Below are 24,596 nucleotides of genomic sequence, written 5' to 3'. Positions count from 1 at the left end.
AAGTACGATTCCGAGTATTTTTTGGAATCCATTAAAAACTGCCTTTGACCATAATGAAGAAATAAATAAATTAAGGAATGAATTAAAAGATATAAGACAAAATCAATATGAATTAAAGGGGCTTTAATTTTAAGTGTAGGATTAATTATCATGTTAATTTTAATTGTATATACATATGAATGGACGAGTTAGTGTCAAAGCGCACTCAAGCCATAATTCTTCCTGGCCCCTTGCAGAATGTTCACACATGAACATGACATTGTATACAAGATAATATTGTTTACCTCACACCGTAAATTTAACAAGATAGAATGCTATAGTCGAGTTCCCTTACTATCAGATACCCGTTACTCACCTAGTGGAAGTGCAAACAAGGACTTTCAAAATTTTCTGGTATATCGGTAAAAAGTTAAAAAAAATTAATAATATTAAAAAAAAAACTATTTTTTGAAAGTGTAAGAGTTTTGAGCGTTTTGTGGGCGTGGCAAAAAGTTTGTTGGCAAATCTATAGAAATTTGAAAGATATATAAAAAAAGAAAACAATCAATTTTCCAAAAGTGTGGTCTAACAGTTTTGAACGGCTTGGAGGCGTTGGAGTGGGCGTGGCAAAATGTAGACGTCTTTTATACATTTATGTAGATCGTTTTAACAAATAATTAGGTCAACAACCAGTATTTACTACTTCTAATTTCGGTTTAAATTTGCTAAACATCGTTTTTTGAATGTTCCGATGCTGAAATATAATATATATGAATTAATAACTTGTCACAAAACAACGGGTTAGTGCCGCATTCTGAGTTGCAGGTAAACATAGAGCCAACATAATTCATCTGCCCGCTTCCAATAGACAGCCAGAAGCTTTTCCTATTGTCTTATTAAAACACACCTTGTCTATAGATGCTACGATTTAAATGATCTACTTACGTTTCAAAATAGCTTCAAGGTTGCTACCAAACCCAGTAAATGTCGAACATATTACAAACGTATATTTTAGTCAAGACTTCTGATCAGGAGTCAACTAGAAAGTCCCTGAAATTCAGCAATCCAGAGTAACAAACTGCTCTTCCAACTGCACCTAGTTACCAAAATGTTCCAAGGAACAACTCAGAAGGTGATAAGGCAAATTACACAGAATCTCCTAAAGAGTCAAGCACTCTTTAAGAACCGTTAACGTAAAATAAATGGTAACAAACTAAAGTTATGCTTTGGTTGCCTCCTATAAGGGCACAGTCTAAACGTGTGCAAGAAGAAAAGCATGAAAATCCTTCCACAATCATACATATGATTAATGAAGAAAAAAAGTTTGCCCCTGACAGTAATTACATTATTAAATTCGATTAGATCAGCCAAATAATAGTTTAGCAAATGTCCTTACAGAAGGGTACCGTATGTATACTGTTGCTTAAGGTGCTTTCAATTTCATTATCAAGGTATTTGCGTTTATAAATCAAGGATTCCCAGTATCCTTAAAAGATTCTGATTTGGACGAAAAGCTTGTTTTGCCAGGAGATTCAGAAAACATGATACAACATGAATCCTTAAATATAGCTAGTGATCCTGATCAGGTAATACTGTACACTATACTTTTCTGCAAATCGAGTATACACTTTTACTCTACGAATAAACGGTATAATTAGCATTTTCTTTAAATGCCTATGCCTCTAAAATCTACATGCTTTATCTCAACTTCCTAGTCTTCATAGTTCCTGAGATCTCGACGTTATACGGACTGACATGACCAGATCGACTCGGCTATTGATTCTAATCAAGAATATATACATATACTTTAAAGGGTCGGGAACGTTTTCTTCCACCTGTTACATACTTTTCAACGAATCTAGTATACCCTACAATGGAAAAGAAATCAAAACATTGATTATGTTCAGCCTTTGGTCGTACCAATAGTTTTCTTGTTGCCACTAAGTGTACATAAAATCCACTTTCTTTTGAATTATAATTAGAAAACGAATGAATGAATATGCGAAGTTTCAAATATCTACATACATATTTATCTGCAACACCCGCCTTTAAGCCATTTATTTGGAAATCCGGTCTACTGTGCTAAGCCGTGGGCAATGTTTTTTTCGGAAAATATACGTGAAAATTACATTTCAGAAATGAGAGAGAAGTGCTATAACAGGGAAGTCCGTTTGCGTTTAAATGACGAAAACAACTTTTTTTCAACTTTTGAGGTTTAGAGATTTTCATGTTACAAGATTAGTAATATTTCCAACTTTGTAAAATTTGTTCAATAAGGCAGTCATACATGCGGATAAAGAAAGAAATTATGTATAAAACAAAAATCCTAAATAAACCTAGATACCTAAACAAAAATATATGTATATCGAATACCTGTTACGGCTAAATACCTGTAATGCTTGTGTGATTATTAGCTATTAATACGGATTTATTTATAAAAATTGTTTTTTTATGTTCTCTGCGTGCACGAAATGCTTTATTTAACCGATAAAATAAATGCTTTACAATTTATCGTTTTCTGTGCATGTGCTCACGGTTCTTGCGCTTCCAAGCAGCACGCCTAGATCCACCAATAGTCTGGGAGTATCTGTATCCTTTGCCAATACCGCGCGAACTTTTTCCAGCTGATGTAAGACCTCGCAATTCACGATGCTTGTGGACATGCTTGCAGATCCAGTTGATTTTTGGATCACGACGAATAGCACTGTGATGAGTGTCTATTAAGATTACTTCAAAATATTTATAGGAAGCATCCTGCGCAATCCAATACGAGTTCAAAACTCGTAAGCCGCCAAGTCTACGACCAACACGTTCCTACAAGAGAGTAAAATCCATTATATATTTTAGAGTATTTTGGTAGGGACTTCTTAATTGGCCACGAGTTATTTCAGACATCTAAGGAAGTTTATGTCAACATAATATGTATGTCAAATACGGTTGTCATCAATTAATTTAAACTTGTGTTAGCAAATTACGTGTTTACTTACCTCAGCAATGGATTGCAAGCCACGGTAGGGCTTTAATTGGTTTACACCATGACTCTTCGGTTTGCCATAAGTGCATCCTTTCGGAACTGGACGCTTGCGACCTCCGCGGCGAACCCGGATTCTATAAATCACGAACCCCTGCTTTGCTCGGTATCCTAAACGTCTTGCCTTATCCGGACGAGTAGGTCTTGGAGAACGATGCAATTTCGTCAGTTGACGGTATTGCCAAACGCGAATACGTAGCAAGTACCGCATCACATCGCTCTGCTTCTTCCTATAAAGTTCCTGCATGTACCGATAAGCCCCCATTTCTGCAATTCGATAGACCTAGTAACAAATTCATTAGTTATTTAATAACTGTCACATCATCGGTCCACCAACTTTTTAAACTGTACTATTAAGGTCCCAAAGTACATTTTACAATCTAAAACGGATAATTATAATTATAACGGATATGCTACATAGCCACGTGAATAAATGAATAAAATAATACATCAGATAACCATAATCAACAGTGAACTCAGAGTGGTGCACGGAATTATCATCATATGACCAATATTTCATGATATAAAAAGGACCAAAATAATAACTAAATCTACTCTTGTAACAATTTCTTAAAAAAAAATATATATAAAAAAAAATTTAGCCGAATCATAACCAACTTACAGCACGGAGAAAATCCAAAAGAAGGAAACAACAAGTTAGATCACACCACAGAGAGAGTTCAGAGTTGCATTGGGATATAATTACTTTTACGCATGCAACAGTAAAAAAAGGTTATACCCTTTTCTCACAAAGCTAAATCAACAATACAATTTAGTGAAAATACCAAAGGGTATTAAAGCATTTTGCGAAGAATTGAAAGGTTTTCTTCATAATAAAATAATCAAGGAAAATATTTTGAAAAACACTATATACTTAGATATTATTTTTTTATATCCTTATTCTAAATTATTGGCTTTCTTTTTAAAACATACATATGATACACGCTTGCAATTTTTATAATGTATTATTCGTTATTCAGATTTATGAATATTACCCATTAAAATAATGTATTCCTACTTTTATTCATATTAACCAGTATTTTCCATTAATAAATATCAACACATATACACGAGAATATGCTTGTTGTGCAAATATTTTTGACAACCTCTGTAAGCATTTGACCACAATTTTATACTGAAAGAGCGTAGGGCTAAGCTTACACTATGGTTTTTAAAATAGGTTCATCAATACCCATGCATGGAACATAGAAGAGAGGGAATATACTATACAGACGTGTACAGCAAATCCATACTTAGAATAAAGAGAGATGTTCTCTGTGGAATTTGTTTTAAAATTATGAACAAAAGAAAAAGACTTCTTATTTGACCAAGTGAATGACGGATATACATATATTTCCTATACTTTTGTATTGGTCGCTTATCAATCGTGGCTGCGAAACCAACGGTTGGCTTGACAAGCCTAACAATTGCAAATTGTGTTAGGGAAAAGTTATTGACTTGACTTTTATGTTTATAATCAAAACATATTGTTTCGTAAAATTGTTAAAAAAAGCAACACATTCTTTATTATTTTGTTTCTGATTATGGACGATTAAAAATTGCAAACAAGGAAGATAATTCGCAAAAGGTATCTGCGAATTAACAGACAACAAGCCTTTTATCTGCTCTGGAATTGATAACATATTTATAAAGAATTTCGGTCGTCCACAAAAAAAAGGTTTCATTTCTTTTTCGCAAGCTTTCTTAATACTCAAGCCGCAAAGGTTTTATTGAATACAATCTTATATGTATGTACAAAGCCTAATATGTGATGATGGAATTGGGCTATAAAACAATTTTTAAAGATTTATGTACTATAGCATAATCCAACTGTGCTCATCCGTCAATTCACTTAAGTGAAATTTTAAATCCCATTAACTCAACCGTCATCAGATAAAATGTTTTATTTTTTGTTTTTGGTTACATCCGATATCAGTGTGGATAAACAACGGTAGCTCTACGAATCAAAGGCTGATGAAAAACGATTTTTTTCTTCATATAAAATTGGATTGTTAAGAATATATGAAAAGATCGATATTAAATATGTTTGAATTATTGCTTTTTTTTCAAATAATAAATTTAATGTCATAACATTAACATTTTATATTAATAGATCATTATAGATATAATTATTAACAGATATAATTATACAACATCAAAATTATATGTTTAAATTATAAGAATACTATTATTACTATGCGATGACAACTCAATTATTAAGAGTAAAAAATCGATATTCCAAAACGTACTTTTTTTCATCCAACTGGGAGAATGCTGTCTATCTCGAAAAGAGGAAGGTCACTGCCTTGTAAGCAAAACATCAAAAGACTGAAATTGCTTTGTCACCTTAGCAAGCATTCTTAAAAAAAAAGAAGGTTAGCAGTGTATGTAAGTTAACACGGTTAATGAGTAAACTTAAGTCGGTATAAGTTCAGGGTCGCTACCCTAGTATTTTATATGCAGATTAGCATAAAAGCCTTAGGGGCCGTGCCTGGTTCCCAACGGTTTCCCAGTATTGGGCGATATGCAGTTTTTGCTAGTGTCAGCACTTTGCTGGACGAGCGGTCGGCTTGCCGGCCGCGAATAGCTGGAGTAAAATAGAATAAGTTCAGTTTTGATTTCAATTATAATAAAGAGCACACGCTCAAGAATCCTACTCCAGCGAAGGCTGCATATTTTATATTGGTTGGCTAGCCTTAAGGGCAGTCTATAACGGAGAAAGTTCGCCCAACACATACTAAACCTATACCAAGCTGCGCAACGAAACGTTGCGCATCAATAGCAAAGAAGATCTCCACTCCCCTCCCCGATCGAGAGGCCGACCAAGTCGGACTGACGTAAAACATAATTGGCACCCAACAAAAGAAGAATTCACGACCCCCAAAAAATGTAAGTGGGCTGATCAAACCTAATACAGATTAAAATACACAGGGGAAAAAATAAAAAATCCCTACTTATTATTTACCAAAAAAATTTTTTTCAATACTTTGTAGGGACAAATTATTAATCAAAAGATTTTAACACATTAAATTTAAACAAGTGTGACTGTAAAAGTGACTCGCATATTAAGGCAAATATTAATTAAATAAATATTTTCATACGCCAAATTACCTGCTGTCGAATTGAAATATTCGGCCTGTCTATACTTGTGCTTAGTGTTACCAGGGCCTTATGCGTTTTCTAGGCCCATATAGGAAAAAAAAGCGCGATTTAGATAGTGATAGTGAAGAGGAGGAAAAAAACAAGTACACAATGAACGCGGCCCAGATTGAAATGTTAATTCAGGCCGCATTGACCAATCAGGAACAGAGGCTCAGAGTCGAGTTTGCTGATCAAATTAGTGCTGTTAATCAACAGTTGAAAGATTTGCGCGTAGAAGTGCCAGTGGTAGAGACCTACCGTTACATATTGTAAAGAACTATTCGAAGATTATACAGGTAGTAGCGGACACTTCCAAGCCGTTACAATTATTAGGAACAAAATTAAAGTGCCAGCGCGCGCGCTGCTAGTATCACATAACACAGTGCTTAACTTTCACGCCATTTTGGCCAGACTAGACTGCTCCTATGCAGACAAGACATCCCTGCGCCTATTACGACAGGGTCTTGAGTCGGTCCGTCAGGGCGACCAGACCCTAATGCAATACTACGATGAGGTCGAACGAAAATTGCCCCTTGTTACTAACAAAATCGTCATGACATATGATGACGAAAGAGCCACATTGCTTAATACAGAGGTTAGGGCTGATGCCCTACACGTATTTATTTCAGGTCTAAAAAAATCCCTAAGGGCTGTCGTTTTTCCAGCACAGCCCAAAGACCTGCCAGCAGCACTGGCATTAGCAAGAGAGGCAGAGGCCAGTATCGAGCGAAGTATGTTGGCGGCCACATATGCCAAGGCGATGGAGCAAAGAAATCAGAATACTGATTTCCACAAGAGCCACCGCGCGCCTGAAAAACAGGGCAAAAATTCAGGTGCCGACCACGGCCCAGAAAAAAACCCCCATTATTTCAAAAAGCCAAACAAGAATCAAAAGACATATCTATGTCTATCTCATCATCTTCAAAATTTCGACATCCAACGAACTTTAGGCAGGGAAGTATTAAACATGCCCCTAAAAGATCAAACTCTTCTGAGAGAAATTCTGGCCAAAGGCGCCAGGGGGTTTTTAAGGTTGAACAAGCCGCCAAAGCGGAGGAAGAGGATAATTATGATGCGATTGACGACGACAGTGACTACTCGGAGTCCAATGACATTATTAATTTTTTAGAGGAAGGTCCCGCATGTCCTTCATTGAACGAAGGCTGGCGGGGAGAGTTTTAAAAATTCTCATAGATACCGGAGCGGCAAAAATTATGTAAAGCCCCTAAAGGAGCTGAAAAACATAACTCTTGTCGACTCCCCATTCACTGTGAGTTCCATTCATGGCTCCAGTAGAGTAAACAGAAAATGCTTAATGCACATATTTGGCCTAACGGCCACCTTCTTTTTACTTGACACTATTAGTACATTTGATGCCATAATAGGTTTCGACTTTCTAACGCAGGCCGGAGCGGCATTAGATCTACCCAACAGCGCAAGGTATGGAAATGTATCTGAAAAGTTAAAATACCGCGAATGCGATACTGTGAACTTCACAAATATCGATGACGTGGAAGTCCAAAGTTCAGTGAAAGCTGAATTTAAAAAAATGATCCTTAAGAGGAAACAAGTGTTTTCGCACTCTAACCAGGCGCTCCCATTTAACACCTCGATCATTGCCACAATTCGTACGGAGACTAACGAACCCGTATACTCCAAGCTATATCCTTATCCCATGGGAGCAGCGGATTTTGTTAACACAGAAATCAAACAGCTGTTAAAGAATGGTATTATTCGGCCTTCTAGGTCGACAAAAAAGGGACCTATGCCGACGGCAACAAAAAAAAAAGACTGGTAATCGATTTCAGGAAACTGAATGAAAGAACCATTACCGATCGGTACCCTATGCCAAGTATTCCTATGATTCTAGCGAACTTAGGAAAGGCAAAATTTTGTACTACCCTAGACTTAAAATCGGGGTACCACCAGATTTATCTGGCTGAAAAAGACCGCGAAAAAACTGCCTTCTCCATAAACGGAGGAAAGTATGAATTTTGCCGTCTACCTTTTGGACTAAAGAATGCAGGAAGCATCTTCCAAAGGGCGATTGACGACGTGCTTTGCGATCAAATCGGGAAATTTTGTGACGTCTATGTAGACGATGTGAATTTTTTCTCCGAAAATGCTGCGGACCACGTCATACACATTGACACAGTTCTTAAATGCCTGTGTCAAGCCAACATGAGAGTGGCCCCAGAAAAAACCAAATTCTTCAAAGAAAATGTTGAATTCTTAGGTTTTATTGTCACATCAAACGGAGCCAAAACAGATCCGGAAAAGGTAAAAACCATTCAAGAGTATACCGAACCAAAAAATTTGTTCAGCCTCAGGTCCTTTCTTGGACTGGCCAGTTATTATAGAAGTTTTGTTAAAGACTTCGGACCATAGCTAGACCATTTACCTCAATACTTAAGGGAGAGAATGACGTTGTTAATAAACACATGTCAAAAAAGGTCGCTATTGAATTTGATGAGACCTAACGCAGAGTTCGAGCGCCTGCGCGACATTCTATCATCGGAAGATGTAATACTAACATATCCAGACTTTAAACACCCTTTCGAATTGACTACCGATGCTTCACTAAGCAGTATCGGTGCGGTACTGTCCCAAAAGAGACGAACAATCACTATGATAACTCGCACATTAAAAGAGTGCGAGGTTAATTACGCAACAAACAAAAGGGATTTATTAGCAATCGTCTGGGCTATTGGAAATTGTAAAATTACCTATACGGCACCAGAGAAATCCGGATTTACACGGACCACCAGCCGCTCACCTTCGCTGTGTCCGAGCGGAACACTAACGCTAAAATAAAACGATGGAAAGCATTCATCGAAGAACACAACGCCAAAGTGATCTATAAGCCTGGAAAGGAAAATTTTGTGGCGACATTTTATTGTTTTTGGAAACAAAAACCGACACATTATCAGCTTTGATAAGAAGGACTCGCTGCTTGAATCGATTAAAGAAGTAGTAAACGTAAATGCTGTCAATGCTATTTACTGCAACCTCCCCACAATAGCATGCATCCAGCATGCCTTGGTTACGGAATTCCCAGCAACCAAGTTTTGGCATTGCAAAAACTTCGTTAATGATATCACTGATGCTAATGAGCAGAGGGAAATTATTACATGCGAGCATAACCGCACCACAGGGCTGCCCAGGAAAATGTTAAACAAGTCCTTCAGGACTACTATTTTTCAAATATAGCAAGACTCGCCAACGAGGTGGTTATAAATTGCAAGACATGTACCAAGGCCAAGTACAACAGGCACCCCAAGAAGCAAGAATTGGGTATCACCCCAATTCCTTCATATGCGGGCGAAATGCTGCATATAGACCTCTACTCCACGGATAAAAAGTTATTCTTAACCTGTGTGGATAAATTCTTAAAGTTCGCCGTGGTACAGCCATTAAATTCTAGGGCCATAGTTGACGTACGCAGCCCCATACTACAATTGGTAAATTTTTTTCCAAATACCAAAATCATATACTGCGATAATGAGGCATCCTTCAATTCGGAGACCATAACTTCGTGATTGAAAAACCAATATGACATTGACATCGTTACTGCACCCCCGTTACACAGCAGCTCCAACGGGCAAGTGCAGCGATTCCACAGCACCCTATCGGAAATAGCTAGGTGCATTTAAATTGACAAAAAAGTTGACGACACCGTCGAGCTCATCATGAGAGCCACGGTAGAGTATAACAAAACGTTACACTCAGTCACAAATTTGCAACCTAAACATGCCTTACATTCTCCAAGGGACGCTCAGAGGCTGGCAATAAAAACCAGTATCATAAAAGCGCAACAGGCTAACCTAGAGAGGTGTAACCATACTAGGCAAAAGCGAATTTTTGAGGTAGGTGAAAAGGTTTACCTCAGAAACAATAAAAGGTTAGGAAATAAACTAACCGCACTATACACAGAAGAGCGTGTAGAAGCAGACATGGGAACGTCTGTCCTCATTAGAGGGAGGGTGGTCCATAAGGACAACCTTAGATAAAAAATTCCCTCTTGAATTTACATCTTTATTCAACCACCTTATATTTAAGCATACTTATGTTTATTAGAGGCACATTCCATTTATCCTTCCGCTTTCTTACAGGATTGCCGGAATCATATTAATTACGTTAGCTATAGTTAACGCTAGGGTTACGGACTACTCTCATGCTAATTACATCCCCATAACAGACGGTGTTGCACTGGTGTGGGAACAGAGAAATTGGCTTAGGCATTCTAGTAATTTGTCCGAATTCGAAATGATGATAGATGACACTGGCTATCACACTGGAAACGTTGCGCATCACGAGCAGAGAAGATCTCCGCTCCCCTCCCCGAACGAGAGGCCGACCAAGTCGGACTGACGTCATCACCCCTTCCCGTCGGACTGAGGCGTGGGACAACCCAGGGAAATAACTAAAACATAATTTGTAGAAAGGTAACTTTTTCTTACAGCAAATTAAAGAACACTGAAAATCAATCACAGAAACCAAAAGACTATTTACGCTTCCGTTTTCAGAATACTTAAAGTTAGGAAAAATCAAACCGAATTATAATTCATTGTTTTATAAACTTGTTTATAATAGGTTGGAAAATATCTCCCTTCCGCTTTTTTGCTCTTTATTCAATGCCTTATAAAAAGTGTTACAGTGATCGGATTTATTTCAAATATGCGCTGTTTTGTTCGATAATCTGTTTCCATCTAGATGACAACTTCATAATACCTCCCTCGTAGAAGCCCCTCTCCTTATTTGCGAAGAACTCGGACAGCCACTTTTCACAAGCCTCTTTTGAGTTCAACTTTACACCACCAAGGGCATTCGCCATGGACAGGAACAGGTGGTAATCACTTGGCGCTATGTCCGGGCTATATGGTGGATGCGATAAAACCTCCCATCCGAGCTCCCTTAGCTTCTGACGAGTCATCAACGAAGTGTGTGGTCTGGCGTTGTCCTGGTGGAACACTACACCCTTCCTGTTGGCCAATTCTGGACGCTTCTGGTCGATCGCCTGCTTCAAGCGGTCCAGTTGTTCGCAGTAGATGGTAGAATTAGGCGTCTGGCCATATGGGAGCAGCTCATAGTGGATGATTCCCTTCCAATCCCACCAAACACACAGTAAAACCTTCCTGGCCGTCAATCCCGGCTTGGCCACTGTTTGGGACGATTCACCGGCCTTCGACCACGACCGTTTTCGCTTGATATTGTCGTATGTGATCCATTTTTCGTCGCCAGTCACCATCCGCTTCAAGAATGGGTCGAGTTCGTTCCGTTTCAGCAGCATATCGCAGGCGTTGATTCGGTCCAGAAGGTTTTTTTGCGTCAAATCATGCGGCACCCAAACATCAAGCTTTTTTTTGTATCCAGCCTTCTGCAGATGGTTTAAAATGGTTTGGTGACTAACTCCCATCTCCTGGGCGATGTCACGAGATGCCACATGCCGGTCTAACTCGATGTATTCCATGATTTGATCGGTATTTGTCGTCACAGGTCTTCCGCCGGCTGGCTTATCCATGGTGTCGTTTTCACCGGCTCTGAATCGTCGAAACCATTCCTCCGCGGTTCGAAGTGATAGAGTACCATCCCCCAAAACACCATTAATCTCACGGAACGTTTCTCTGGCGGATTTGCCTTTAACGAAGGAAAACTTTAAAATAGCGCGAATTTCGGCGTTAGTGAACTCCATGTTTAGACGTCTATAACTGTTGAACGCAATATCCAAACTAATCATGCATAGCGTCGTTTTGTAGGTTATGTCAAGACCTTTCAAATTATGTATAGTATTGCCAGATAGCGCTTTGTACATAGCCGCGAAATTCAAAAGACAAAAAGGCGGAAGGGAGATATTTGCCAAACTAATATTTGTTGGATTATTTTCATGAGGAGACTAAAAATAAGTATATGAAATCTAAAAATTAAACTTAACAATAGTTAAGTTGGCCAACTTGGCAAAGGGTGAATTCCGGGTTTCCAACCATACCCGCAACGATTGTCCAGCTCAGCTCTACTTTTTTTGCTCATTACTCATATTGATACTTACATAGGATACTTATCGGATATTGTGTTTGAATTAAATTCGCGGTAATTAATGCACATACGATCACTGCCATTCTTTTCCTTTACCAACAACATTGGACTCGCAAATGTGGAACAGCTTGGGTGTATAACAAAGTTTCTGAATTTTGACTCTCGCTAGCTTCATCTCTCGCTTTTTTCATCACTCAGTCTATATGGGCAGCTCATTAGAGTTTTATTAGCATCAACCTGCCGGTTATCTAATTCACCTGTGGTAATTGGGCTATTTGGATACCATTTATAAACTTTGGAGCATAGGCTTTCAATATTTCTGCAAGTTCAGCTTGTCGGTCTCATTCAGATTGCTATCCTTATTTATCGAATCCTTATAATTCATACTAGCAATGCTAGACAGTATATTGACGGTATTTATTTTATACAAAAATAACTTGGCAGTTATTGTCACACTAAAACCTTGACCTCCAAACTCACGGCTAATCAAAACATCGTACTTTAAATATTTGTCTTTACGTGAAACAGAATTTCTACAGCAAAATTACAAATCTTTACTGTAGATAGAATTTGCAATGTACATGTCGCGGAGCCTTTATCTATACCACCAAGTGCAGTGATATTAATTCTTTTTCCCATTCTTTTTTCTTTTTTCCACACACTCAGCTCCTGAATCAAAAAAATCTGAAACGAGTTAACCCATTTGGTAAAAATTCCCTCTTAGATCGCCGACGGCACACATCTCGTTTCTCAGTCTTGCTTGACGATGTTGCGCACGTCCAGTTTTAAAGATATGAAATTTCAAAAATGTTCGAAAATCAAAAAGTTGACTTTTTTAACTTTATTTTTTTTTTTTAATCGCAATAACTTCGTTTGCCCACATTTGCCCATCCTGTAGAATTTTGAAAAACTTTTATTTTAGAAAATATAAGCCCTTAAGGAATTAGGCATTATTAGCATTAGGAATTATAACCAACATATGTATATGTCGCAGTTTCGTTGTTATTTGCCATAATGCTAGCGCAGTGAGTTCCGATCGCACTGAAGTACTACGCACAACTGCCTTGTGTCGCACTCTTCTTCTCCGTGCTTACCATCGAACCACACTCGGCGTCAGCGACAACACGCTGGCGCCGCGCTAAAACGGTTCTTCCCAAAACTACAAAACTACAAGCAACCAATAACTGCGAAAAAGAGAGGCTGATGCAATATTTCCATTATGATGAAATACACTACCAGAATACCAATACACTAACACATGCAAAATTATGCTCCGACACGGCCATCCTGACCATTACACGACCTCGTGAAATATTATCATAATGCTTCCTCTTTAATACAACAAAACCATTTTCAAATTACACTTACATTAACAAATTAACTTTCACACCTCAATATCATTCCTAGAGCAATACAAAACTTTTTAACATAATTCATTCATCATTTCATTACAATATCTAATGCGCCACACGCCATGATCAAAACAATTGTTTTGCACTTGTGCTTACATTATTATTATAAATTTCATTATAAGCCCTTCAGGCCACCGCCTGAATTACTGTCTCTTTCAACAGCTTTCTTTTCCATTTCCTTATCACTGTCTCTTTCAACAGCTTCATTTTCCATCTCTTCATCACTGTCTCTTTCAACAGTTTCATTTTCCATTTCTTCATTACTGTCTCTTTCAACAGCTTCATTTTCCATTTCTTCATTACTGTCTCTTTCAACAGCTTCATTTTCCATTTCTTCATTACGGTCTCTTTCAACAGCTTCATTTTCCATCTCTTTATTACTGTCTCTTTCAACAGCTTCATTACAATCTTACACTCCAATAGCTCCTTAATTTTTTCACGCACCAACTCTCTTTCATTTGGACTAAGCCTATATGGTCTTCTTTGAACAATTTTATTTGGGTCTACCAATTTAATTTTCATTTCCCCTAAAGCTAACCCCAGACAAAGGAATTCCGTTAATAAAAAATTTTGAGTATTTTCCCATTAGACTCTTTAACCTCCTCATATCTTCACCAACAAGATCAGCATTCAACTCGCAAAGTTGTTTATCATTTGAACACTAATTTACAGTTTTTGATCTGATAATTTCAAATTGACCAGGTGATACTATTACATTAAATCCTGAGAACAACACTTCTCGACCAATAATGATATCATTTCTTAAATGCACATCGTCCAAAACATGAAACAATATCTCAATACAATAGTTGTTAATTTTTACGTTACTAAGTATTTGCAATGTGCTACAAATACTACCATTGCCAATACCTTTCAACAGCACTACATTGTTAATTCTTTTAACAACAAATTTGTTACTTAGCTTTTTTTTAATTAAAGAACATTCCGATCCAGAGTCAAAAGTTATTGGATATGTCTCGCACTGATGAACCATCTCGCCCTTGGGTTCAACAACTTCACAAAGTTCCGCCCTTTTTTTCCTGAAGCGTGCCTTTTTCTTTCTTCGGTTTACTGCAATATGTTGAAATATGGCCACGTTCTCCACAGTTAAAACAGGTTACATCCGATTTTTGATGGTGACCAACTGCGCTTCTATCGTTGCTGTACTTAGCACGAGATGAAAGATTTTGCTGCTGTTTAATTCTGCATTCGATCATCTTGTGGCCTAGTTTTCCACAGAAATGACATCTTATTTCAGACGGAGCCGCTTCTTCTTGCAGAGTTTTCTTCCTTTTGTTGAAGGTAAATGCTTTAAGCTCCGTTTGCAATTCACTTCTGGTCCGTACATTTGAAGTAAATGTCAATCGCTGCAGTCTGCTATCCACATGTGCCATCTTAGCAAGCGTTACTGAAGTTGCAATTTCCTCCACATTCATATCACGCCATTTCGTAATAAGTGACGTCATCATGAGACTAGCATAATTGGAAAGTCATTCACCGTCAGTTGGACAATCTGCCAGCATTGCCAAAAACATAGCCGCTGGAGTTTCCGCACTGGCAAAACGTTGAACGAAAAGTTCTTTAAATTCGTCCCAAGTTATGCCAGGATAACAAATTTGAGCAAGCCACTGCGAAGCACTACCTTCCATCGCTGCACTCAAAGCCATCACCAACGCGCTGCCTTTTATGGTGTTTTCTGCGAAAATTATGTCCACTGTAGAGCACCACGCCGTTGCATCGACGCCAGCACCGTCTGCGTTGAATTTGTGTAGCACTACCGAATTTTTATTTGTTGTTTCGGATGTCGTTGTTTGCAGTGTTTTAACAAGCTCAATAAAGTTTCTATTTTGCATTTCCATTAAAATCCGCCATGGTTCACTAGACATATCAGGTAGCGAGCCCGATCCCACTTCTGATGTCGCAGTTTCGTTGTTATTTGCCATAATGCTAGCGCAGTGAGTTCCGATCGCACTGAAGTACTACGCACAACTGCCTTGTGTCGCACTCTTCTTCTCCGTGCTTACCATCGAACCACACTCGGCGTCAGCGACAACACGCTGGCGCCGCGCTAAAACGGTTCTTCCCAAAACTACAAACTACAAGCAACCAATAACTGCGAAAAAAGAGGCTGATGCAATATTTCCATTATGATGAAATACACTACCAGAATACCAATACACTAACACATGCAAAATTATGCTCCGACATATACATATATGTAAATAAAACAACATATGTACATATTTCGGTTCTGCTATTATTGTTGTTGATCAGCATAAAGAACTAGTTAAGAATAAGCAGAATACACAACATTGTATGCATTGTCAATGCGGTAAGTATGTAACACGTGTGCATGTGTTCTGTAAGAAAATCCTAAAGCGTGTGAATTGGCGCCACAACTTACTGAAAGTAAGTTTTAATTGAAAATATTTTTTTTCAGGGTGGGCAAACAAAAAAAAATAAACAATTTTAAAGGGTGGGCAAACGATAAAAACTATTTTTAAAGGGTGGACAAACTATTTTGTTTGAAAAGATTTAGTTTTAGGGCAAACGAAAAATTTTTTTTTAAGGGTGGGCAACCGAAAGAAACAGTTTTTAAAGGGTGGGCAAACGATAAAAACCATTTTTAAAGGGTTGTCAAACTATTTTGTTTGAAGATTTAGTTTTAAGAGGTGGGCAAACGTATTTGTTTGAAAATATTTAGTTTTGAGACATGGAAAATGCATGGAAAGGCAGTCTTCGACTATCTTCCGTTGCGAGCGGTCGTCTCTTATCTCCCAACAGCGGTTAACGATCGGATGCAAGCTTCATGAGGCCCTTAATTTGCACTTTGCGTGAAGCGAAAACAATATTCAAGACAACATCACACTCTCCGGTTATCACCGCTACATACTCATCAGTAGCCAAAACAACACATCAACGCAACGATAACGCAAACCAAAACAAAAATGACAAAATTATTAACGCGTCCATCGACGTAGCCCGGAATAACTCCCGCTCTCATTCCCCTTCCCCCTCCCTTTCCCCTCCCCCTCCCCCTTCCACCATTCCCCAGTCCCCTATTCCTAGTACCCCCTACCAATCTAAACAATCGAATCTAAACAAATATAACCTATCCCCTGCATCATTTGAACTACATATATCGAAAAATTCATGCAGAACATGATACAAACAGCCCATCAACATCTTCTATTCAAAATAAATCAACTTTGCATAAAAATATTTTAAATACCCAAAAACCGAACAATGAACCTTCCGACGAATCTATGAGCGATTCATTACCACGAGCTACAACTCTTGATTAACGATACCAACCCGGATGTTATTTGTCTGCTGGAAACTCATCTTAATGCTTCCCTAACGAATATAGCTTCCCCATTTACTAGATATTGCTATAACATTATTTCTAATGCCAAGCAAGGTGTCAGCATACACGTCCGTAAAGACATTCCACACAGACCTATAACAATAAATGGTAGTACATGCTCTTTAGGTATTGAAATCCTAGCTCTACCCAATACCTGTATTTTTAATACATACATACCTCCATCCCAATTCGTAGCTGCCAGCGAAATTCTTAATATAGTGGATCTCACTATCAAACCAATCGTATATGTTGGTGATTTCAATGCCTGGAGTCCAATGTGGGGTTCCCCCCATATAACTCTAAAGGGCATCAAATTGAAAAAGTCATAAACAATTCAATCTTAACTGTCCTGACGGCTCCGTCACCCACCATTCCACTCACAACTCTTTCACGTCTATTGATCTTACATTTGCCTCCGCATCACTGCTTCCTTTCTGTACGTGGTCCGTAAAAGACTCCCTGTATGGGAGTGATCACTATCTCATAATTACAGATATCTATCTATTCGCGAAAAAATAGTAAAACCCTAACCCCACCACCAAAATTTAAGATGGATAAAGCCGATTGGGATCTGTACCGCACCCTTTGTATAGGTAGCTTCAATTTTCCTACAACCAGCGACTTAAATCTGTTCGCCGCCAAAATAATAAAAGGTATTAAAGCGGCAGCCAATGTAGCAATTCCGCAAACTAAACCATCTCTACGTCCGAGAAGCGTTGCTTGGTGGAGCCAAACGCTCCAAGATCTTAGGCAACAAAAGCAATCCCTTTGCCCTATTCAAGTACAGATCAAAATTAGCTAGAAGGGAATCCTTCGAAAAATTCACAAGGAACATATGCCCCCAAGCATCTACAAAGAAGACTTGGGCCGACCTAAATCGACCTAACTCCTCGAATTCCCTCAGAACTATGAAGTATACAAATGTAGAGCTACATCACTCTGTAGACATTGGCGATGCTTTTGGGGAACTTTTGTTTGGACTATTCTAAGGACGACAATTTCTTCCACCAATACAAGACCCTTAAAGAAAAATTCCTGTCTCAGGAATACAATCCCACTAAACTGTCCACTGCAGCTGTAGACCTCGACTGCAACTTCACCATTAGTGAGCTTGAATATGCCCTTCAGTATGCGAAAGGGAAAACACCCACTTTTGACCGTATTTTCTATCCAATGCTTAAGCAGCTACCTTCCGAAGCTAAACACCGCCAATTAGAAATGTATAACACAATGCTCGCTCGGGGCTCCTACCCCCATGTGTGGAAATCCGCAATTATTATACCAATTCTAAAACCTAAATAGCCAACACACGAAATTACATCTTTTAGACCTATTTCCCTACTTCCTTGTTTAAGCAAAACACTTGAAAAAATTTTAGCCTAAAGTCTTATGTGGTTTATTTCTATACATAAACTTATCAGCCCCCACCAAACATCAGCATAGCACTCTTGATTCGCTTTTACAGCTCCACTCCATTATGCATCAACCAAAAATCATGTTACCATACTGGCAAATGTTTTCCATATCAGTAATAAACAACGCTGTACATACCCACAATTAGCTTTTAATAACATAGATATAGAACGCGTTCCTTTCTAAAATCCTCGGCATAATAAGAGATTCACATTTAAACAACATTGTAATGAACTTAGGATAAATCTCAAAAATAGACTTAACATTATTAAATTCTTAACAACTAAGCGTTCACTCATCCACCCCACAACACTTATTCAAGCAACAAGAGCTTTGTTGCTGTCCCATATTGATTACGGCCTCCTTATATAAGGGTGGTGCGCTCCATCTAATTTAAAGAAAATCGCTCAAACAACCTTCAAACTAATACCAAAACTCGTGTGCTCAACGAACTCTATCCTTCACAAAGACTTTCAAATTGCCTTGAAACATCGTCGGAAATTCAAAATCCAATATCCGATACGTAGATGCATACAATTTATGAAGAGTTACAACATTGAAACATCCTATAGTTGAAATAAAGTCATCCCGTCGCCCCCTTGGAAATTACGTTCCACGGCCATCGACACTACACTTCACGATTTTCAAAAATCTGGGACTCCTACTACAGTGTTTAAACAGCTATTTGAATAAGCTACGCTGACCGTAAATGGCTGTACACAGACGGCTCAAAGATGAATGCGGATCAATTGCTTCATGGGGTCAGCTACCCCACCACTTCTCGGGTTTTACCGCTGATGCCGTAGCGATCATGAAGGGAATTAAATTTGCCCTCGAAGTCAAGGGAAGACATATTATCTGCAGTGATAGTCTGTCCACCCTGGAAGGAGTCCAAAACCTCTACAACAACAACAACCTTTTATGCGAAATTCGTCACCTGATCATAAAAAGCAGTTGCAAAATTAAGCTATTATGGGTCCCAGCTCATATAGGAATTAATGGAAATGAGTTAGCCGACAACATTATAACCTTAGAACAACCCTCTTCGGTCTTACGCCGTCATCAAATCTATTAGCAAACAACCCCATCAAACAACCCTCACGTTATAATATATTTCTTAAACAAATGTAAATCTATTCACCTTATCTAACATAACTTATCTATTAAGTAGTCGAGTCGATGGTCACAGTAGCTAGTTACTCCGCACTTTAAATTAGTTAAAATTATAAGTTATTAGTTAAATTATAAATTTTTGTTTATGTATAGTAATTAATATTGATTAAAAAAAAATAATAATAATTCCCTAAGGGCTTATAAATAAACTAAAAGTTCTTTCAAAATTCTAAATTGTGAGCAAACGTGGGCAAACAAATTAATTGCGATTTAAAAAAAAATCAACTTTTAGATTTTCGAAAATTTTCGTAATATCATATCTTCAAAACTGGATGTGGGCAAAAAAAAATCTAATTTGTGGGCAAATATGGCCAAACGAATCCAGATTTCCAATTTCAAAAATTCGATTTTACTGAACCCAGCTTCTTTGAGCTGACATGTCCCTCTTTGGCGTAGAGTAATTATGTGTAGGGTTTCTAATGACTACCTTCGTCTCTTCAGCCATTTTGGTTCTGCGCTCTGCGATCTTTTAGCCCTGTTTGCCACAAAAGTGACACTTCACGCCGATGAAAACTTCTGCTTCTGGCATTCTGGACCGTGTGGTGGCTTCTGATCATTGCGCTTACCAAAAGCATAGGCACGCAGTAGTTGTTCCATTTCGCTTCGTGTCTGGATGTTTGTTGTAAATATCAGAGGCTGTAGTCGGTGGTCTATTTGAGCCGCATGTGCCTGCACGATCGATACCGCAATCTTCTTCATTCATTTTATCCCATTTGGAGAGTAATATCGTTTCTTGTCTGCTGGCATACACAGACTCATTCACTCTTGGGGCATAGTTATATAGTACATGTTTAACAAAATGGCTGACAGCGTCTCTACACTATCGTATCGTTGCGTAAGTGATTGCCGGAATTTTGGCCAGGAAGGATGCTCCTCCTTCTAATGAGTTGTTCAGTGCCATTCAGCTTCCTTCCAACATATTTCTGACATAAATATCTCGACAGTTTTGCAGCACACAGCTACAACTGCATTTTTCAGGATTAAATGCGGGGATGCGTCTTCACTTTGGAAGTCTGCATGGACCTAATTAACTCCATAAAATTATTGTTTTAAGCTTCCAATAATGCAATAATGCATTTTGTATATTTCTCAACTTCACTCAATTATTTCATCATCTTTTTGCCACCATGAAACACTAGCAAACAACACCAGGCGCCATACACATTTCAGTGCACTTACAAATGATGCCCTCTCAATACTTTTAAACTAAGCTAATTCATTAACTCGCTCTTTAATCTTAAGATAACATATTATTAACATAGTTTCGGTTACATTTAAAAATAATACGTTAGACCTACTTAATCTCCGACATATTCTTGATCAGGATTGTTGTGATAAGGATAAGTTGTGAGTAGCATGTGAATGAATATTTTCAATTAATCTATAATGAGCCCAAGTTACAGTAACATATGAAGCCAATAATTTAAATGTATTTAGTAATGGAATTTGAAATGGATTAAATGAAATAATTCCCATAGGAGGTCATGAAGCTCCTAATTCAATTGCTGGAGATAGGCTTCTATGAAAAAATGCTCAAAAAAAAAAAAAATATAGCACAATAAAACTTCTGATAAAATAAAATTATTCCTTAACTTTAACCAATAGTTGCGTATGTATGCAATCGTTGCTTAATATGTTCCGCCTCGTGATACTTCTCGTCTTCATTGATAAACCATAAAAATAATAATAGCATAAAATAATTGATGAAATCACCTGTTACGCTCAACCTGTTACCGTTGTCATTGCTCTGGTACTGCTCAATAGCCCTGGTAAATATCATGGACTATAATCAACTAAATGGAAAGGGTGATTTGAATGTGTAGACATTAATTTACTTCTCTAGAGTATAAAGTTCTTAAAACAGCAAATACATAAGATTGAATCTTAGCTTATCACTAATAAAGCAATTTAATAATAAAGTTAATAATAAATGACCAGCAATTATATTAGCTGTTAATCGAACAGCTAAAGTTCCAGGTCGGATAATGTTTCTGATAGTTTCAATACAAACTATAAAAGGCATAAGAATTGCAGGAGTTCCTTGAGGTACTAAATGAGCAAATATATGTTGGGTATGATTAAGTCATCCATATATAAAATATATACCGTGAAAATACCTGCAAAATAAAGTTAAAGTTAAATGACTTGTTCTTGTAAAAATGTAAGGGAATAGTCCTATAAAATTATTAAATAAAACAAGAGAGAATGCTATATCTTGTAGCTCTTGTAGTTGACCAAATGTCGTAGGTCTCGGGCCGCCATCTAGGAATGAGTTCTGCGCGGAAAAGGTTGCATAAGGGAAGGGGCATCTTCCTGTCAACCTTATCTGACGATTCCCACGGGTTCCTCTTGGGGCTATCGCCACTGGTGTTTCGTCTCGATCTGCCTTTTCACATCCAGACGTCATAGAGTGCAGTCAAGCCAACACCCCAAGTGATAAAAGAAATCAAGGGGTAAGTGTCTAAATGCAATCTGGGATGTAGGAAGGAAAAATAGGGCTTTGAAACCTAAGCTACAGCTAAATTCCTTTTTATTTTCCTTTATTTTGTTAAAAGATTTGGATACGTGTAGAATTAAATTATTGTACTGCTACCTTCAGGCAGCCTAAATAATTATATATTGAGGAAAGTGAATGATTAATACTATTGTATTGGACATAACGTAAACGGCTTTTATATATTTATATATTTCAATATTTATTGACAACTTATGTTAACAATTCTTCACGACAAGATTCTAGATGATAGATCCTGTTGGTGGAGTCTTTTAAATCTGCTTCTTCCACTTTGCCGTCTAGCGAGAACATTTGGATGACGGGTCAGCCTGTCTTCGTATTTCTGAGCTATATTTTGGATGACGTCCCCAACTTTCTCTATTGTCAAATCTCTTTCTATGTCCCTAGTACGCATGTACTACGGAGCATTGCACATTGTTCTCACTATTTAAATCTGAGTTATACGGGTTTTCTTTATGTGCGATTGTCCATAAACTTGAAGGACATATCTCCAAATCGGGCTAAGGATTGTTTTGTATATTGCCACCTTGTTTTTTAAGGAGACATGAGCCACGCAGCTTTTGACAATAAAGTATGCTTCACCAATGTAGCATGCCGGCCAAAGTTTAATTTCCTGTCCAGGATGACACCAAGATATTTCTAATGCGACTTATGCTCAAGCACGGACCCAAGAAGCGTTATATAATATTACTGCAGCTTCCCGGTCTGGTCAAAAACGTGGCAGTTGCGCATTTGCTACTGTTTATGCCAATTATCTTATCCTGCGCCCATTTTTCGGAGGAACAAACATATTTCTGTAAGGCTTCTGCGGCAATGACCAGGGAGGGGCTTCTAACTAGAACTGCGGTATCATCGGCGTATGTTGCAATGAGAACGTCATCAGGTCCACGGTTTGTGCTGATCCCGGATCTGGCATATCAGCAGTGCCCAAGGACGCTGCCTTGGGGGACTCCTGCACAAATTGGCCTTTTCGAAGATTTCGAAGATTATTTACAGTTACGCAGAAGGACCTATCCTCTAGAAAGCTGGTTATTACCTGATGTAGTTGCGGGGTAAGCAAAGGCTTTAGCTTACATTGTAGACCTTTGTGCCACGCCCTGTCGAAGGCTTGCTGTATATCCATGAAAACCGCTACAGAGTATGTTCTTTCTTCCATGGCCTCCAGTGCGAAATTAACAACACGACTTTCCACAGACCGGTCTTTTAAGACAGTAAATTCGGGTAATCCCAAAGTCTTGGCAATTAAAGCATTACACCAGATCCTTTCTACGAATGACACGCTCTACAGTAACCCTGTGCCTTTCCACATAAGATGTTTTTAATGCATCAGACACATTTGGTGCTTGCCTAAGATTAACATAAAACATTGACGGCTTGCTCCTCAGATCCATCCTCAATTGGAATTTCTCAATTAAGATCTCAGTCAGATCTCCTCGGACAGTAAGTATTGAGAACACAAAATCACTTATTAGAGAATGCACGTTCAATTAACTCTTTTGGAACGGTGGAGTGAATATTTTTAAGAACCTAAATGGCTTGTCCGCCTTCAATTGGTGGTGCCAAAACTCGCAATTCAAATCAGAGAGTGTTCTAACTACCGTTCTGAACGACATTGCTTCCTTTGTATATATGCGATACCCGTTTTAGAGGTGCCGATATTATAATTATGTCAAAGTCTAACTGTATTGGGTGCTTTTTCCAATTTATCACTGCTTTTAATTTTGGGTTCACAGAAACCCTTGAATGCAGAATCTGACCTTGATGCGTACGTGAGCAGTAGGAATGTCATCATCTTTAGCTATGTCCATTGGCAGAACTTCCTCAGCCTCTTCCGCAAAGGCAGCCAAACGATTGCTGCTTAGGGTGGCGTTTTAGTTAAACTATTAATGACATTGATTGGTTTTATTTTTGATTTCTTTATTGTTTTTGACGCTTTGCCTGTATTAGCTTGTTTTCTGTTTTCAAGTGAAACAAACAACCTTTAGGAGAAGTTGGTATACTAGGAGTATCTAGAGACGACTCTAGTGGAGAACAAACACTAGTACCTGTTTGGTATCGTACTGTATTTGTTGTAGTAGTATTAGCGATGGACGTTGTGACTGTGCTAGTAACAAAGGTGGCAGAGCTAGTCGTAACTGCATTTGAATTATTTGATTCAATAGGCAACATTTTTAGATTTAAGGCTATGTCCCTTGCGATTGTAGCGCGTATTTCAGCTGGTGTTTTACCAGCAACTTTTTTCATTCTTTCAGCAGCACCTTACCAAAGACCCTGAGCTAGATGATGTTTTCCTGTCCATTATTGATTATTCAAATTTTTCAATTACGAAAAATGGGTTAATCACCACTGTTCATACATCATTCATTAATCACGAGAGATAAACTCTTGCCCTAAGGGAAGAGAAGTAATATGCAAGTTTTTCTCTGTTGTCTGAGTTTGCTTATCACTAAATATCGGACACCGCGTGGGCGATGCCTAAAAATAGATTTTTATAGCCGAGTTCGCAATAACAACACTTGTTGATTGAAGAAT

At 38.1% G+C, this 24,596-nt stretch overlaps 2 protein-coding genes and 1 non-coding gene across 4 annotated transcripts; all 3 read right to left on the bottom strand.

The window, feature by feature from the left end:
• Positions 1-2,420: 2,420 nt before the first annotated feature.
• Positions 2,421-3,724, bottom strand: LOC6544879 (60S ribosomal protein L15). Of its 2 annotated transcripts, XM_026977417.1 has the most exons (4): positions 3,633-3,651; positions 3,348-3,390; positions 2,967-3,293; positions 2,421-2,793 (listed from the first exon to the last, which is right to left on the bottom strand). In XM_026977417.1, the coding sequence occupies exons 3-4, from the start codon at positions 3,273-3,275 to the stop codon at positions 2,488-2,490; spliced, it is 615 nt and encodes a 204-aa protein (XP_026833218.1). In that variant the 5' UTR covers positions 3,276-3,293; positions 3,348-3,390; positions 3,633-3,651; the 3' UTR covers positions 2,421-2,487. The 2 variants fall into 2 exon arrangements, with proteins under 2 accessions (XP_026833218.1, XP_026833217.1); XM_026977416.1 differs by lacking the exon at positions 3,348-3,390 and having other exon boundaries at positions 3,633-3,724.
• On the bottom strand, positions 3,455-3,524 carry LOC113563982. The gene has a single exon (XR_003407748.1). It is a non-coding gene; the product is annotated as a small nucleolar RNA Me18S-Gm1358 (small nucleolar RNA).
• Positions 3,725-20,869: 17,145 nt separating the features above from the next.
• On the bottom strand, positions 20,870-21,433 carry LOC113563867 (cytochrome c oxidase subunit 3-like). The gene is given in 4 exon segments (XM_026976419.1): positions 20,870-21,124; positions 21,126-21,179; positions 21,181-21,273; positions 21,275-21,433. Coding segments are annotated over 4 exon segments (504 nt in total). The 5' UTR covers positions 21,377-21,433.
• Positions 21,434-24,596: the final 3,163 nt, after the last annotated feature.

Source organism: Drosophila erecta, unplaced genomic scaffold (assembly GCF_003286155.1).
Source record: "Drosophila erecta strain 14021-0224.00,06,07 unplaced genomic scaffold, DereRS2 tig00000021-arrow-pilon, whole genome shotgun sequence".
NCBI classification, from domain to species: domain Eukaryota; kingdom Metazoa; phylum Arthropoda; class Insecta; order Diptera; family Drosophilidae; genus Drosophila; species Drosophila erecta.
This window is presented reverse-complemented; position numbering and strand designations above follow the sequence as displayed.

Excerpts from the sequence above, each read along its gene's own strand:
- LOC6544879 (XM_026977416.1), bottom strand. The coding sequence starts at position 3,275 with ATGGGGGCTTATCGGTACATGCAGGAACTTTATAGGAAGAAGCAGAGC. Across the intron at positions 2,794-2,966 it reads GCTTGCAATCCATTGCTGAG|GAACGTGTTGGTCGTAGACT; the intron begins GTAAGTAAACAC and ends ACTCTCTTGTAG.